Genomic DNA, 18,416 nt, shown 5'->3' on the forward strand with positions numbered 1-18,416 from the left:
TGCTGTTGTGGCTCCGAGTTAGAAGACGCTGTTAGCTGCAGCCTATATAGATATTTGAGCTAACTCTTAAATTACACCATAATTAAAGCTGCACATCATGTAGCAGCTGTTTACAGACTAGAAGTCTCTAGGAAAATGTTTACTCTGCAGAGCAGTTTGGATAGGCCTGGACAGCTACATTGATAGTCGTCTAAAAGACTTACCACTGTTACCAACTACTACTATTAGTAATGCTACATGCAATGGATGTTACCTATTAATACCAATAAGCATCTGAAACACTACAGAAGATAAACACAGTTGGGTTAGTCGCTCATCTGTGTCTCATGTACCCCCTTCCCCCCACCATCAGTCTGGAAGATCATTTCTTTTCTTCTCTTAGTGCTACAGACAATATTACTTGTAAAGCTGCAGAGTAAATTGGGAGAGATGACAACATTTCAGTTTATGAACATGAATTACAACAGTGGGACTTTGCAGTACGTAACAGAGGTTTGTGAAAGACAACCAGAAGGTACTTCAGGTCCTCTGACAGCAACTCCACCCTGGTACTCTGCTTATTTAAACACACTAGGCCTAAATACAAAGTGCTTCCCTATACACAGCTTCCATACTAGCCAGTTAATTGTAGTGCAGTGTCATCATTTTCCAAAGGAAAACAGTACTGCAATTTAATTAACCTAGAACATTTCATGTAGCTAGGCCAAAGTTTAATCTGATTGGGTAGCATTAACATCTAATGCCATGAACAGATTATTTCACTTAACAGCTTTACGGGGGAACCAAGAGGAGGTCTCATTATTAGTATTCAAAAGGAGGGAGAGCTTTGTATTTTCTAGAGACTTCTGCTCCTTCCCAGGGACCACTTTGTATGGACACTAGCAGTTCACATCCAAGAAAGCAGTTTGGGAAACTCCTACCAACCCTCCACAAGGGATCCATTTTTAAATATTTAGTAAATACAAAGTTCTGAATTTCAGTATTGTCCAGCATTGCTGGAAGCCCAATCAGTTACTGTTGTGCTGGAGCATGAGAGTACTAAACATGGTCTGTTGCACTAGGTTACATACAAAATAATTTTTTTTTCTGAATTCGAATCCAAGTCCAAGGTGCCAAGTAATACAGGCCAGGGGAATCACTTCATTACTAGGATTTGCACTACCTTTCTAGCTACCGCGGGATACAAAATTTATACCACTAAACAACAAAACACAACCAAATCACCACCAACAATCCTAACGGCACTGAATCCCCTAGAATTAAATTAAGATGATCAGATGCTCACTTCACAAGATACCCCTTGGCTTCCATCTTCAGAGCTGACCAACAGGAGGCAGATTTATGACTTTGGAATTTGGCACATTTTAAAAGGTTCCCCCCCACGACGTTTGTTTGGCCCAACTCTTTATTCGGACATTTATTCAAAATCCTGCTTATTCTATGCATGGGTACAGATACTGAAGGACCAAAAAAAAAAAAATAAATAATAAATAAATTTAAAAAATATAGAAGGTGAGACTGCTGGTAGTTTTTACCAACTATCTGCAGCAACATCTGGCTTCAATACAACGAAACAATTTACTTGCGCATGGAGTTTTCATCTCAAATCCATCCAAGTTCTGCACAGTGCTTTATTGGAGATATAAAGCAGAAAAAATCCCAATGTATTAGGCCATAGTAGGCCAAGGCACAAGAGCTGTCTTCAGAGTAAAAGGCTTTGTTTCAGCGTTAGAGCTGGACTAATACACACACACACACACACACACACACACACACACTAAAGTAGCATGGGATAGCTCTGTCAGGCCAGCTCCCTGGATGGTCACCCTTATTCGGTACAAGTGCTTCTGAGGACAAATGCCCGCCTGGGGAGTTCATGTGGTACTGCTACAATCTCTAAACTCATACTGTAGCTCATTTTGCAATAGCTTGTTTCAAGACAAGGTGGCTTCGTGTGAAAGTTTGACACGCTTTTAGCAGATGCATTGCCCTTTGAGCAGACGGACATTCGTCCCAGTCGGTTCTTTCAGGCCGGTTTCCAGGGGCAGCTAGTGTGCCAAGTAATTTTCCAAGGAACCTGCAGTTTAAGTATGTTTAAAGGAAAGGAACAAAAAAAAAAACAGATGACCAACGCTTACATTTTGCAGCACCACCCATTTCCCCAGAAACTCAGGATCCTGAGCAAGTGGATTGCGCATCAGAATATTCTGCCAGAACTAGCTGCATCTTCATGTTGATATTGCTATTTGGAAACCATGCTAAAAATGTTAAAACCTCACTTGCAAGAGCCAGCTCCCAAAACAGGCTTCCTTTGCCTTTTGGGGAAAGAGTTCAAAGACCACCTTTGGGAAGAGTCAAAGGTTACAATCCTTCATGCGACTTTATTAAGAGCTCAAACAAAAGGATGAGAAGCTCTCCCAAAAAATCTAAAGCCAACACAGCAGATCTTCACGAGCCACCAGAAAAGGAACTTCTCAACTCTGGAGTGGGAGGGAAAAATAAAGGAAAAAAAAAAAAAAAAGCATTTGGCAAGTGAAACAATTTGATCACATCCTTCTTCTTCTCAAGGAAAATCCTTGCATGCAATGTGCCCATTATGACTGTCATGGGACTCCCAAGGATGGAAACTTCAACCTGCCTGATCGGGCCTAACAAGGGTACAAGTTAGAGTAGATTTTGCAGTGCAATTCTGTAATATTCACCATGACCTATGTGATGACTCACACTAATGACTGTAAACAAAGGAGGAAGCCAGCGCCGTCTCTAGGAGACAGGAAGGGGGAAAAAAAAAAACCCCTCTCACAGAACAAAATACAGCATGAGCAGCCAGTTACTGCTTCAGCCGAGGCCTTGTAGGGTTTTCCGGCAACATTAGCAGCGTTTAATCCACTTTTGTGCAGTTTCGTAGGCTTTCAGTACGATCATATACTCTAAAATGTGCTATTGAAAGAATAGATTGGATTCATCCTCCCAGGGAAGGAATCTGATCTCTCTCTAAGTGCCCAGCAGCATTTCTATGGCCAGCTACAATTCCTCCTGGAACGTGGTAGAACTGAAAAGACTTGCATTAGCTAGAACTGATATTCACATGACAACTCATGGAAAAGTGCCACAAAAAGCAAGTTATTGTGATCTCAGATTCAAGTCTCGTTCAATAGGCTCCAACATGTTTGTCAAGAGCTTCAGATCAGGAGTTATGCTCAGAGAGCCATGTTCATGTTTTCAGCATTAAAAAGAGACCCTGTCTTACAAAAACAATAATAAAAACTTAAGAGCATCAAGTGTACAAGTGTATTAAAAGGCAAATTATTAACTTGGAAAATACTGCCCGACATGCTTACTGCATTACTGCAGAGGAATCATAAAGCAAGCCAACCAGCCAAGCGTACCCCCCACCCCAAACACATCCCTCAAAACCTCAACTACACATGCATCTAGGGCCTACACTCTGCAACTCCCAGCTGATTGTTACATCTCCTGTCCAAGAGCAAGATGAAGTAAATTGGTAAGAGGAAAGACTAAAAACTGCTGATACTATATCATTTAAATGCTATTTAGGAGACAAATACATGTTGTGTCATCTTCTCCGACGCACAAGACACCCCCAAAAATTTGTTACAGTTGCATGCATTTCCCCTCTTTTGAGGGGGGAAATGGGGAGAACTAGTTTATTGCTTCCAAGCAACCCCTTCTATATACATACGCTCACTCCCAGATCACATTTGAGGAACTTTCACTTTTTAGTAATGAAGAAACTCTAAATTGGGGTGGGATTTTACACGACTCGCACCAAAGATTACGCTCAAGGAAAAAAAACAAAAAATAACTTTAATACGTCTCTGAAGATTACAGGATACAGTCACTTTGTGATCTGAGTGACAAACAGAAATTCAATTAAAAAAACCCCACACAACTACATTCCACTGCTGCCCCCCCCCAACAAAAAAGCAGATACCCACAAACCTTCACAATAAAACTAAATTTGCCAAATTCCTGAACTCCATACTGGAGGAAACCTGAATGATAATGCAGAAAACAAATGATGCAACTATCTTTTTACTTTTTCCATCTTGAAAGGCACCTGAAACAGCTTTGGGCACATGGCCTAAGACACCACCGGTAGCAATGCACAGAAGTAAGAAAGCACAAAGAATTATCTGCAATGAAGTGTGTGGGAAAAAAAAAGAAAGGAGCTCAAAACTTTAATACTCCTTCCCTTCAACTATTGCAGTCTTCCTCCCTCATCCCTCCACAATGGACACAACACAGTGGGACTTAGTTGAGAGCTGCAAGATACCGTCAATAAGAACCTTATCAATCCTGGGAAGAGTCAAACGTTTACTTCCACCACAGATCTGTAGCCTTGCCATTTAGATGGGTCAGTCTCTATAACCCACATGCAGACTGTGTATAAAAAGGGGCAGATTGCCAAATTCAGCTTTTCTGGCAATGCTATTTGCAATATAAAGGTCTCACTTAATATACCTGCCAGCCATGCTCCCACACCACCCTACCCATGCAAATTAGATTCTTGGCTCCTGTAAGCAAGACAACATCTTTTAATAATCCTGAAGGAGGTAGCAAAGCCTGCCCAAGACATCAAAAGATTGATCGTCAGGCTAAAGGTTTACATGCTAAGACTGCTTAACATGTTCCAGCTACGCACAGGGCTCTCAGTTAACTCTGGAAGGCTGTGTAGGAAAACCGTTTCACACACTTGCTTAAAATCCACTTATTTTTTCAGCACAGCAACATACAGTAAGTCTCAGGGACATTCACAGAAGCTCTGTTCTCATTTAGATAGCTAAGCTGAGCAGCCAGATTTTAAACAGCACCCAGCAACTCATGGTTTTTGGTGCAAGCTGCTGAGCCTGCCGAGTCTCTTTCAGGGCTGGTCACTTTTGCTCACGTGCCTAGAGAGGATCATAGGGCTTGAAAGTCTTGCCCTCGACATCTCACTTGGCACAATTTGTCTCTTTCCTAAAGGAGTTTGTCCGGTTTGAACCAACTCATTGGAGAGATTCTCAGTGTGCCCATGTAGTCTTCAGCATCAACAAGCAAGAAGCTCATTCAGAACTGGGGTTGGATTCATCACCGAGAAACACAAACAAGGTTACTCGTGTCCCATGAATACATTAATAAAAACAGGAAAATGAAGCCAGTACTACAGCAAAGAAACCTCCAACAGGTTTTGAGCTAGTAAACAAGCATTTGGACCAGAAACCTGTTTTTAAGTTAAAAGGCCTGAACAAGATAGCAGCGTGTAATCCAAACACCCAAGCCAGCTCATGTAGTTACACTTCTGGTGCAAAGAAAAGCAAGTTAAGCATTTTCAAACACCATAAGATCCATTACCAGCTAGGAATCTGCTGAAGGTTTCCAAAAGAAGGGGAAGGGACACAAAAATCAGTACTGAATTCTGGTTTTGTAAGTATTCGACAAGGTGGAATGGGAAGTAAATCATTTGAAGCAAAGTTTAAAGCCAGCAGTTTGTTCCAGCAGTTGATATGCGACTCAAACCGGTGTTAGTCCTAAAAATAAATAAATAAATAAATTCACTATCATACCAATTGTAAGTCTTACATAAGCACAAAACATAGCATGTTTTTTTCCAATCATGCATCTCCCAAACACCTGGAAAAAGAAAAGGTCAGGAAATGCCAGTCTAGCATAAGCATAAAATTAACTAATAACAGATGAGACTACAGGGAATCTAGGCAGCTGCTGAAAATAATCCAGTCCTGCCTTGGTTTTTCAGACAGAGCTGGAGGATCTCAGCTGATTCCAACAGAAACCATTTACTAGATTCACTTAACAAATTTAGAAGAGCAGAAGCTCCTTTGCTAAAGCTTTAGCAGACTTCTTAAAAAAAAAAAAGCTTGCCAAGAAGAATTTTTCCATCTATCTGAGTTGGTCTAATAAAAAAAGATATCAGATTTACGCAAAGAACCTTGTCTGCCTTTGGCAGACTTAAAACCTAGGGCGATATTTATCTAGTATTTTACTGCTCTGGTTATGGATGCCACTACAGTAGTGCCAACAAGCAGCAGGCATTTTTGTTACCCAACATCGTGCGGTTTTGGAAGACAGCAGTAGTCTGCTAGCTTCCACAACATGCCGTCACTATTAGAGCAACAGCAAGAGAAGCTCAGGAAGCCTTCTACATTACACAATATTCAGATGCTTTAGCCACTGAAAGCTGTCCCAAGCCCTGTTAGTTTCTCTGCTGTAACGTGGCATTAGCAAACAGAAGTCTTCTAAACACCACAGGGAAGAACAGATTAGTCCTATAAAACACCGTTTATAAGAACATGTCACAGTTAATGTTACCTCTAATGCACTTCTCGCTCCTTCCACTGAAGGAGGCCTTACTTTGCTATCCCTTTTCAAGTTAGTCTGACTGGCTGTTTTCATCCAGATTGTCCTAAATACAGCTAGAACCAAACAAAGAGTCCGTTGTCAAATCGCTTGAGAAATCTGCAAGAGGGCTGAGATCACCACTGTACTCAGAAGACCACTATAAAAAAAAATTTAACCAAGTAAAAACACTTAGAATTTGCAGTTTAACACTTCAAGCTTAACTATTCCAGACAGAGCATGACTATGCTCTAAAGCCAAAATAAGAGCCATTTTGTAGCATGAACAGCCCCTTGATACTTTTGTGTGATAGGAGCCTTAGACCATGTCTAACAGAAGAGGCCAGAAGCTACAAATGCTATACAGCAATCAGCACTTAACTGGGCTCACCTGACCTCTTGCTATAAGCTGGTTTATAAACTAGGTCCATATTTGGAAGCAAGGAAAGACCTGCTCTCCAGTCTTGTTTGTAAAATCCAGATGCTCAAAGCACTCTCCTCACTTCATTCTGCAAATGCAAACTTCTAGTCTCGTTTAAAACTATCTGATCTGTTCTCAGAAAGGCAAGCTACTGCAAGTACAAAGAACAAGTTACCTTTTCATAGGTTACAGAGACATTAGGGCTGGAAGGGACCTCCTGAGATAACTGGGTCCAGCCCTGTGCCCAAGGGGCAGAAAGTCAACTGGGGTCTGATCACCCCACCAAAAAAAACATCCAACCATTTCTTAAGAGGTATCCAGAGTAGGTGCTTGCACCATTTCTCGGGGGAGCCTATTCCAGACTCTGGAAACCCAGATGGTAAACAAGTCTTTCCTTAAGTCCAGTCTAAAACAGTCTTCCGGCAGTTTGTGATCGTTAGACCTAGTCCTCCCTTGGGAACAGATGTTCTCCCAGTTCCTAATGCACCCCTCTGATATACTTACAGGTGCCACCAAGCCAACTCCCACAGCTCTCGGCCCCTATTCTCTTGACCTCTAATCATGCACATGGCTTTCCTCTGGACTCTCTCAAGCTTCTCCATGTCCTTTCTAAAGTGTGAAGGCCAGAACTGGATGCAGTACTCCAGCTGCTGCCTAACCAAAGCAGGGTAAAGGGAGAATGACTTCTTGGTTCTTGCTCGAGATGCATCGGTAGATGCAAGCCAGAGTTATTTGCTTTGCCAGTTGCGGCATCGTATTGGTGGCTAACGTTCATCTTGTGGTCAATCATGACACCCTAAGTCTCTTTCAGTCGTGGTGCTAGTGAGTGTAGCACTGCCGAGCCTCCAAGTAGGATGTGGGTTTTTTTCTCCAGAGGTGGAGCACCTTGCCTTTCATCGTGTTGAAGGTCACCAGGTTTTGATCCACCCACCTTCTAATGCAGATACCTTCCTGTCAACACATTTCCAAAGCGTAACCTTGCGGTAAAGACAAGACACTTTAATGTAAAACTGCTATAAAACATATCCTTCATCTTTCACAGCATTTGCCAAACAAGTCAAGACTCAACACCAAGGTAGCCTAAGGCATTCTCTCTCTCAGGTAAAGTAGCTGAGGACAGTCACACAGAGAGGCAGCACAAAGCTAGGAACAAAACCCTTATCCAGCTGTTGTATTCTTACTGACCACGCCACCTCCCAGTTATTACTTCCATCTAAGTTGTTTGGGATTCTGCTACACTGCCACCTTTTAAGCACTGACAGTCCCCAGCTCCCTCTGGAGGTATTGGCAGTCCACCTTTTTTCTGTATTTAAGCATTTCTGAGATAGGCAAGAGTGATTATGTTATGCATCCAAGTTATGCAGGCTCACTGGGCAACAAGACATGAGCCAGCTCTTTAGAGTTGCTTTGGAAAAGAGAAAACAGATTCTGTGGGGGCTGAGGATTAGCACCCACTTGGGGACACAGCTTAAAAGTGCTATCTACTTAAAAATTTAGCCTTCTAGATGGATGGTAGTAATGAAGAGGACAGATACTGGCAAGGAATGCTTAGAGAGAAAGAGACCCCAAACTCCACCATACTTCAGTCATTTTAAAAAGAACCGTCTCGTGGCATTCCCCTCAATCATTTAAATCACACAATATATTAAAACATAACCGTTACCTTCCGATAAGTTTAAATGACAAAAAGGTACAAGAACCAATAATGGACATGTGCCTCTGATTGGTACCTTTAGCAGCGAGTAAGGCAGCGTCACCTCCAGCTCTGCTATTCGATGTGCTGGATCCTCACTGTCCCCATGGATTTCCAAATCCTCCTCTGGTATCGTGTCCCACTGCCCTTGATGGGCTGCCAACATATGAACCAGTTCGTACTGCCCTGGCAGAGCCAGGCTAATCCGTGTTTGTGTCCCATGCGTGAAGCGGATTCGCCGCCTCTTGCAATTCTCCTCGCTGCTGATTTTGGTGGTGGGGAGCAGCTTCTCGCCCAACAGCATGTTGAGCAGTTGGCATTTGGCGTTACAGTTCTGACCAAGGATTAGAAGACAGGGATGCCAGTTCACTGTCAATTGGAGATACTCCTCCTCATGGCGGGGGAAGGAAATGAAGTTCAGCTGCCCTACAACACAAAACAGACAGACTTCATTAGGCAAAGGCTGTTGCACATACCCGATTTGAAACTCCACTGGTTTAAGCCTCAAGTCCTCTATGCCACCCCAGCACTATATTTAAGGAGTGAACAAGGTAGGAACCTAATCTAGCACTAAAACAGTGCTTGTGCACCTTGAAACTAACAGACATTCAACCCTTTTACAGGTTTAATATCAACAGCTAAGATACTTTGCTGACTTTCCCCAGGGTTTGAGGCTTTTTTTTTTTTTTTTTAGAAAAAAAAGTGCTCCCAAGTCGCACACAAGAAATGAATCCAAACAGCAGATCTGGATGCACAGAATGGGTGCAACTTTAAGCAAATGTCACATCATTGGCATCTACCACATCAACGTATTAGAAGTGGGGCGCTTTGACCTCCAAAGCTTACACTCACTGACATCAGAAAACAGCAACTTTTACCACTGTTAGCAGCAATGTTCCCCTAGATGTTCTCTAAAGGTCATGTAGAAATCCAGGAAGAAAACCTAAAAGTTCAATGTTTTCCCCATCATTTGGCAGGATAAAGTGCAAGACACCCTGTTTGCCAACCGCCAAGAGGTGCTCAGTGTTGGTGCAGATGGAGGACGACAAACAACTAAGGCCTACTTTAGTTTAAACTTCACTGGTTTAAGCACTCGCATGGTGAGCAGATGGGACACTGGGTGATAAAATGAGAAGGAAAGCTGTCTAGCTGGGAGGTAAAGGTCCACAGCAGTTCTGTGCAGCCTGAAACTGAGCCTTATTATTGCACTCTCCTTACAGATACCTGAAAATAGGAGGTGGAGTGCAGGGAGAAGGAGCAGCACTACACCACAAAGTTGGTTCCCCAAATACCAAACATCCCTTTCAACTTTAACCAATATGTGATTTAACTTGAGTCTTAACATTAAGGCTTTATAAAACTCTCTGAAGTAGCTGTCACTGGGCACATCTACACATGCTGTTTAATGTGCATTAAAGAGTTACAAAAAACCATGCACTTACACCAAGTTGCATTAAAATAAGCTAATGTGCCTTTTTCCAGTACCTCAAAATGGAGGTAGTAATTTTAATGCACATTAGCAAAAGTGCACTGATGGATCGAGTAGCTGCAGGTTCCAAACAGCACCTAAGATGATTTCTTCCCTGTTGCCCCTTTCCTTCCCCATCCTCCATTTTGAAGAAGTCTGAATTACAACTGGATCTGTTACTAACCTGTCTTTTGTCCTCCCACACTATGAAGACTAAGATAGGGAGTCTCAGCATTGTTTTTAAATTAACCCATTAGCATTAGATACAGCGTCGTATGCCATCTTGGAGTAAGGCTGAAGTGTAGATTAAAACTACCAATCAAGTGTCTCAGTAACACTAAGACATGGATGGGAAGGAGCAGGCAGTCAAATCACAGACCAGTTCTCATGTTGTGCAAGTCAGCCCACTTCCACTGTGTTACACAGAGCTGGTGATTACAGCAACCAGAAATTTCACCTGTGTGTATACATGCAAACACTTTTTTTTTTTTTTTAAAGACACAAATACACACTAGATCCTATCACCTGAAGTGAAGCTTCTTGTACTAGCAATACAGAGCAACAGGGAAGAGACCTACACTAGGCAAAAAGTCAGCTTTAATACAAAAACACCAAGATGCAAGACAGAAATAGATATACATAGTTTAAGAGAAGCAAATTTAAACTGACTTATAAAATTAAAAGAATCAGATTACATGACTATTTTCTAACCAAAAAGAGACGCTAGAGATAGTTGAGAGGCAATAGATTCTCCTAATCCCTCTATCACTTTAGTGAAGCAGTTGCATGGAAAGATGCTGCAGAGTTCATACTTCAGTCTCTGGCAGGGTCTAAGACTTATGGAAGAGTCTTTTTCATTCCACCACCACTACGAATGTATAGGAACAGTTTCCCCCTCGGTACATGTATAAAAAGGATGAGGAGAAAACAGAACTGTTTTACAATGCAACAAACTAGGTAAAGCAGCACTGGACAACAAAGCCGAGTAGACCAAGGAGTATCGCAGGGCCGGTACCCAACTATCAGGTCCTAAATATTTAGAAGCTGGTGAAAGAAAGAAGAAAGCCTCCAACACCGAAGCAGCTTCCTAGCTAGTCGTTTCAGATTCTCTTTTTAATTAATTCATCAATAAAGACAGGCTGCAGCCATAAAAGCTGCTCTACAACAACCTCTTTATACCATTATGGAAGGATTGTGTTCGAGTTGCTAAGGAACCTGATCTGCCGTTTCTAGTAACTTGACCAGACTGATGGGAATGACTGCCCTTTGAACAGCACGAGCCATCTCCAGACAGCCTGACTCAAATGTCTTCTTAAATTTTCATGCCTCCACTAAAAATAAAGCTCCCTCGAGTCATGAGACCAGCTTCAATATTGAAGTGCCCTGCTAGCATAAGGGAATCAAATGGAACTGACAACTATTAATGGATTCCCTTTCCCACCACCAGGCTTGGTTTACAACTCCTGTTCTCAGTCTTTTTGCAGTGATCAAGGTGCAAAGGCTGTTTAAAGCATGTATCAACTTGGCTACCGTTAAACTGGAGCCAAATCTAGATGCTCAGAAATCCACAACTCACCAGGCCTCACCAGGCTGCGGTCCTGCACTTGCACTTGAAGTAGGCGCAGGGTCAACAGCGTGACACTCTGCCCTCCTCCAAGTGGGGCAGGAGTCATCAACCCCTCACCCTAGCAGCCAGGGGTAAGAAACCTTTTGTCAGAATCCTTCGCTGGGACACTGCTGCCAAGACCCAGAGCAGTGGCACGCGCTAACACCGCTTTTAGCAAAGTGGATTCACTTCGCTCGGAGCCAAGTTGCACTGACTCAAGCAGATGCCCTGGTGTCACAGATGTTAGCAGATGGCAGGGACCTTGCAGATCGTTGGGTCCATCCCCCCCTGCACTTGGGCAGGAAAGACTGGTGGGGGGTCAGTTCTTTCTGTCACATATTTCACCCTTCCTTAACCATGAGAGGTAGGAGCTCAGCACCAGCCACCATGGCCCTAACATCTACTCAAAGAGAGCCTCATGCCTTATATTTAAAAAAAAAAGATTAAAAAGGTGACACCAGTAAAAAAATAAATAAATAAATAAATAAATAAATAAATAAATAAAAATGCAGGACTCCATGAGGTCCCCAGGGTTGGTCAACTCTCTCACAAGCTCCTCCTGAGCATTTTCCTTCTTTCCTCTCAACTTCTCCTGCACAACTTGAATGCACACATTGGGAATACAATGGAAGACAAAATAACATTAATGTTTCTCAAAGGAGGATGAAGAAACACTAAATAAAAGTCTCTGTAAATAATAATTTGGAGGACACGCACTACTTATTTTGTTCAAGTTCTTCCTAGAGTTCAGTACCTACAAACAGTTCGAAATGTTGATGCAGAATACAGATGCTGATGACTAGAGTACACCAAGTGCCAAAGGAAACTGTGGTATAGGTTGTAGCCGTGTCGGTCTAAGGACATAGGCAGACAAACTTATTTGGGTAAACCCGATATCTTTTATTAGACCAACTCAAATAGCTGGAAAAAAATTCTTTCTAAGTTTTCAGATACGAATACCTTTCATCAGGCTGAGGAAGCAAAGGAAACCATGTGAATTGCTTTCTTGCAAGTGCACAGGAGACTTCTTCTAATCCAGCGATAGACTGAACAGTCCTCCACACTGCTCAGCACTATAATCCTATTCATTTGTCCAAAAATGAAGTCCTCCAGGAAACCTCTCTTGTATAAAAGAAATAAATACCACTTCAAGTGATATTTTCATGAAGTGTCACTTGACATTTTTCATATGACAATGCACAGAGTCACTTCACTTTTCACTCCAGAGTTTAACATGGTCAATTTTAAACATTTAGCAAAAAAACACCCCACCACCTCTCAGCCCACTGAGACATTAGCCCATATAACACCTCTGTCAGTGATCGCAATATTACAGATGGCTGGACTACGATGGCTAAATCAAGGTGTCAATACCTAAAACAAACCTCAGGGAGAGCAGCCTCTCAGGATTTTGGAATTAAAAATGAAGTAATAGCCATGCTAAAAATTAGTTTGGTGTCCCAGTGGTATTTAGAGCACAGGGTATGTGCCCAGCACTCAATTTTTAGATATTATCAGTAACAAATAGCTCCAAATAGGTTCTGTAAATCACTGGTCTACCAGAAGGGAGAGCTCTCACAGTGTAAATCCGTGCAATGATTTTAAGGCCAGGAAATTCTGGATTTAAGAAAAGCGCCACCTACCCCCCCCCCAAAACGCACACCTAAAGTAATATTAAAGTTCAGACAAAATTCTCATGCCGCTAACTGGTACAGGACTTGCTGGAGAAGAGGGTTTAATTCACAACTTGCTAGCAAATTCCATGCTTTAGGAAGAAATTAAGGTTTATATCCAGAACCTAGGAAGCTTAATCTAAAAACAATTTGCCATGTTAGCTAGCCAAGATAATTTAGTCCTATGGACTAAACAGTTTTAAAAGTTCACAGCTACCGTGAATGCAAGTCTAGTAGACTTGAACACTCTCCCGATGTGCAGATTAAAACAGAAAAAGAGAAGTGTCTTTCATACAGAGAACTGTGCAACTGAAGTGGTTTCTAGATGCAGGTAGTTAACTACCTAGTTAAAAAAAAAAAATCACTATAGTATTGATAAAAGCAAGCTAACCTTTTGCTGCATTCAAAACAGGAGGTTAAAAAGTAGCAAGAGCATGGTCTCAAACAAGCAAAATACCACAGCCTGCATTATCCTGAGGTAGAAAAAAAAAAAGTGTTATTTAACATAATATAGCAGTTTTAAAATTGAGCAGTGGAAGATTTTAAGAGCAGCTTCACGGGTCTTTGCAAAATCCTTACAAGCCCAAGCAGTTTTCCCACTGGAGCAACTAGGTGCTCTCTAGACTCTTTCCCCAATTATACTATATCCAGCTTTGAGAAAATAGGCAGCCTTACGGTTAAAAAAATCCACTGTGGTACCAAGAAGAATCTTATTTAAATGAAACCTATTCCCTTCCATTAAGAAAGTACACTTCTAGATTACAGTGGCTTGTAACAGCAGAAAGGGATGCAGCCAAAGTGGTTTATATATATATTTTTTAACTGCCAATATGGCTTGCTATTTTACTATTACTTCTCAGTCGACAAGTCTGATGCCTTTTTGTGGCTTGCCACCCACCACTACATAAAATACCAATGATGTGAGACTTCAAAAGTGAGCAGCTCATTAACAGCCCGTTTGAAAAAGCTGCTCCAATAATCCTATGCATCTTCTGGGTAAACTGTCTAAGATTTGACTCCTCGAACTATATATGCAGCCCCGAAAAAATCTTCCACTTGCATTTAGTTGCTTGTAGCAAGTTTGCTATACAAGAACCCTCCAAGAAGGAAACCTAGTAGCTGACAGCTATCTAAAGTTCAAGCTACTGCTTTAAGTCTGACTCGGATAGAAACAGGCACCCCAGCAAGAACACCCCAGCTCACCGACACATTCCCTTCCTCCCCATGCCTGTGGACAAGTCAGTCCTCCCTCACCCCTCTACCCATCATCAACACTGAAAAAAACACTTCTCGCAGAAGGCACGTGCAAGCCAAACTGGCCTGTGCTCCAAAATGACCATGATTTATAGAAAAGCATGCTACAATTATGGCTAAAGAAGTCCCATTTGTATTTTTAGTTGTCCTCAATGCAGCCCAGTCAAATTAATTCCTCCCCCCACCACAAAGCTCAGGGCTGCAGGTCGTAATGCTATCCTCATTCTACTGTCTGGTAAGTGCTTGTAGCACCAGTTCTCATCAGTTCATAGTTGGTCGAGGGCCAGAACGCTGCAGAAATGGTTTTCTACACTGTAACAGCAGAGCCCACAGCACTGGTTCAAAGGGCTGCTGTGCAGCCAGACACGGCACAGGCTTAGAGGTATACCGCTGACGCACTTACCATTGGGAGATGCACCAGTAAGACAGAGGTGGAAGTGGATCTAGTCCCATTAGGCAATATGAACTTGGGCAGCCAAGTCTCATCCCATTTCATACCGAGCCAAAGGAGCAGCTAATGCAGGAGGTGGCTGGGTCCTCCTCTTCCTCACTGCTTTGTGAACAAGTGGAATAGGATCATTTTGGCATCCTATACATGGGATGGGATCAGATCCAGAGTTTTGATATGCAAGCCTTAAGAACATGACACCTCTGCTACAGCAGATTGAAACACTTGCATATAGGTGCCAAACACATCCTTTGAAAGGAGATTGACAAATGTATTGTCATTTTTGACATGCTTAAATTCTTACTATTCATTCTTCATCTGACAGTTTGAGACAGACAGCATGGGGAAACTGCAAACAGTGCAACATCACAGCAGTGACTAGATGAAAATAACTTGCTGCTCAAGTACTAGCACCAGCAGAAGTCCTGATTATAGCTGCAGGAACAGCAGCTTTCCCTTCATATTCTTGGAGGTCATCTGTACAAGTAAAACACAACTAGCTGAAGTGTTGGCACATAGAAATTCAGCTCATCTGACGTAAGGATCCTTTCCATATTTAGAGTTTAATCAGATGTGAATGTAGGGGCCTTGCACTATGTACACTTCACCTTTGCAATTTTTGCAGAAAAACAACAGTACCTCAAACGCAAGAAGACATGTACCATGTCAGACTCAAACTATTTTATCCTTATTTTAATAAAACTTATTTTCCCGCACATGTAGCCTGGACCACTTTCTGCCCTGGCTCATGCACAACGTTCCCGCTGACTTCAAATCGGAAGCTATGGGCACAGCATCCTACAATAAAGTGTTAGTCAGAAGCAGGGCTTCTCTATCCTACAGCAAAGTGTTGTTCCTTTAAAGATTAAAGGGCTCACCATCCCTGACAAGTAAAGGGGCTTTGCCCACAGTCCTTCTAGCTGCTGTAGGCTACATAGTTATGAAGCAGCATAATCAGGAACATAATCTCTTCCAGATTCTGCAGGATGATATTCTAGTGAAAAGGTATAAAAAAAAAAAAAAAAAAAAAAGTTTCTCCATTAATCTTAAAATGGACACCACCTTAGTCCAGATAGCCTTAAGTTATTACCAGGCCACAAAGCTCACTTACAAACAGGTTTCTTCCATGACACGCGTCTTTAAATGACTACAGCATTCAACACCTCAATAGCTTGTAAGATTCTCCTGTAGCACCAACGTTTCTCCAATACTACCAACTTAATATTTAACCAAAAACATTACTATTCTAGCCGGCATCACAACAGGTTTTGATCAGTGTATTAATTAGGTTTGATATCAGCTTTCATCTGACCCCAGCACTCTTTCCTGCCTGGGGCAGGGGGTTAGATGCTATCTGCTGAGGTCCCTTCCGACCCCTATACCTATGAACCTATATTGGGAGCAGTACAGTTTGTCCAATTAGCGATTACGTGTCCAAACAAAACCCCCTGCTGGTTCACCTGTCCATAGTTCCGATAGCGAGCGGATCAGTAATATTGCTTGAGGAATCATTCCATTAAGAAAGCATTTCCACTCTAAGTGATGCTCATAACATGAATGCCTTTTGTATTCTTAATTGCCCAGGAAGCTCCCCTCCACCCTGTCCCTCCCACCTCTCCAAGGCAACTAACCCAGAGGTGAGATGACTTCACTAGTGAAGTCCCTAACTGACTTCAGGGAGCCTTTGAAGATAGCAGAAAGGCACTCCTACTTTAAGAGTAGGCAGCAGTACAAAACACCCTCTAAGATGGGTCATGTTTCTGAAATATTCCAAATTTAGTAGCAGCTTCTTAACAAGTAGGATCCCAATCGTGTGCTTCTAGCCTTTGGCAATTCATATTCAAAGCCATTGCAAGTGACTGTATTGAAAGTCTATGAAAAGTCTGTTGGCAGCTCAAGAGACTGCGCACTTGAAAACAAGTTAAGAGGCGAATCATTTCTTAGCAGTTAGACCTACTGTACCTTAAATGGGAATGCAGGCTTGTTCTTCCAAGACCAAGCACAAAGCATCCAACTCCAACCCAAGTCACTGCTACTGCTTCTGGAAAAGCTAAAGAGCTACATAGATGGTAGTCATGTTCAGACAAATAGTTTGAACCAGTTCTTCTACGCTTCATTGAAAAGTCTGAATAGCTTCAGTTTACATAGCTCTGCCAACAAGACAAATGTATTAGGAGACAACAGCCTACCAGAAAAATTAATGAATGGTTCAGTACATGCTCAAACTTGCCTGTTCCTGCCTTTCTTCCTACAAAGAATTCTCTCCATGAGCAGCATCCATGTTACAAGACAATTGATAGCCAGAATAACCAATTAAACCAGCAAGTTAAGTTACATACCAGGACAGTGTTAACTCTTGAGCAGTCAAGGACATGCCAGGTACAAGTCTGGCATCTAACCACAGATGAGAGACTATCTGTAATACGGTATGCACAGCTCAGGCTACTAGTGGACTCCATCATTGGGTCAGTCAGCCACAAAAAAGCTCCATGTTTACAATCCAGCATTACCTAGAGGCTTACTATAGGCAATTATCTGTCCAATGAAGGAACAGTCAGTCATTCATGAACTCCGAATGAAAGGAATCATAGGTAGTGCAGTTCCCTGCAGTCAGACACATAATGGACATTAAACCCAAAAAGAACACCCACTCCAGCTTGCCTGTAAGCCACAGGCCACAGAAGTCCTAACAAACCAGGAGTGCTTCACACCAAAAAAAAGATTCAAGAACAAGGTGCCACCACTGCCTTAGTCTCACACAACCAGACATGTTATAGACTGCTCCAGATGCAACTGTGATGGTAGAAAACTACTGCAAGAGAGACTCGCAAATGCTCCAAGGACTAACATGGCTGCACCAAATATAAAGGTCAAAATGACCAGGGGGGAATCTGAACCCCAATTTCTTATAGCTATTCTAAAGCACCAGCAACTGGTTCTGAAGCCGCTTACTACATATCAATTCCCCATGGTCATGGGGATAACAACCTTATTTTTTAGACAAAGCCAGTTGCACTGAAGAGGATTTTCCTGGGGGACTTTTAGACTACATCATCTGGAGACATGTGATAACACGCTTCAAATAAGCGCCCAAAAGGACTAGAATCCAAGCACGTGGATCCCATTTAGCTTTTCTCTGGAGGAAGAAGGCCAATTCAAGAACAAGGGAGCCTCTCACAAAACCTGATTTTGTAAGTCAAAACAACTCAGCCAAACAAGCCTAGTTTGCCTGAGGTATTTCTTGACAGGTTCCAAAAAAGTTAAACATGCATCCAGCCCCATTTTAGAAAAAAAAAAAAACAAACTCAGCCCTTGCTTCCTAGCCCACACCAGGCCCATTTATCCTAACTGGCTTCCTTAACATTCACTTGAAAGTAGATGCATAGGGAGTGTCAGAGAGAAGGGAAAGAGATCACATTTCCAGTAAATTAGATGGCTATGCAAAGCCAAGTTCTGCACTGTCTGTAGCTAATCTAGTTTAAGAACAAGTCTCTGCT

The 18,416-nt window shown here is 42.2% G+C and overlaps 1 protein-coding gene across 1 annotated transcript in view; it reads right to left on the reverse strand.

Moving 5' to 3' along the window:
- DSTYK (dual serine/threonine and tyrosine protein kinase) overlaps positions 1-18,416 on the reverse strand; it is a 41,473-nt gene that overhangs the window by 19,167 nt on the left and 3,890 nt on the right. The window contains exon 2 of the mRNA XM_006273881.4: positions 8,508-8,896. Coding sequence (XP_006273943.2) covers positions 8,508-8,896 — 389 coding nt within the window. The remainder of the gene's footprint in view (positions 1-8,507; positions 8,897-18,416) is intronic.

The sequence above is a fragment of the Alligator mississippiensis genome, chromosome 14 (assembly GCF_030867095.1).
Source record: "Alligator mississippiensis isolate rAllMis1 chromosome 14, rAllMis1, whole genome shotgun sequence".
Taxonomy (NCBI): Eukaryota; Metazoa; Chordata; order Crocodylia; family Alligatoridae; genus Alligator; species Alligator mississippiensis.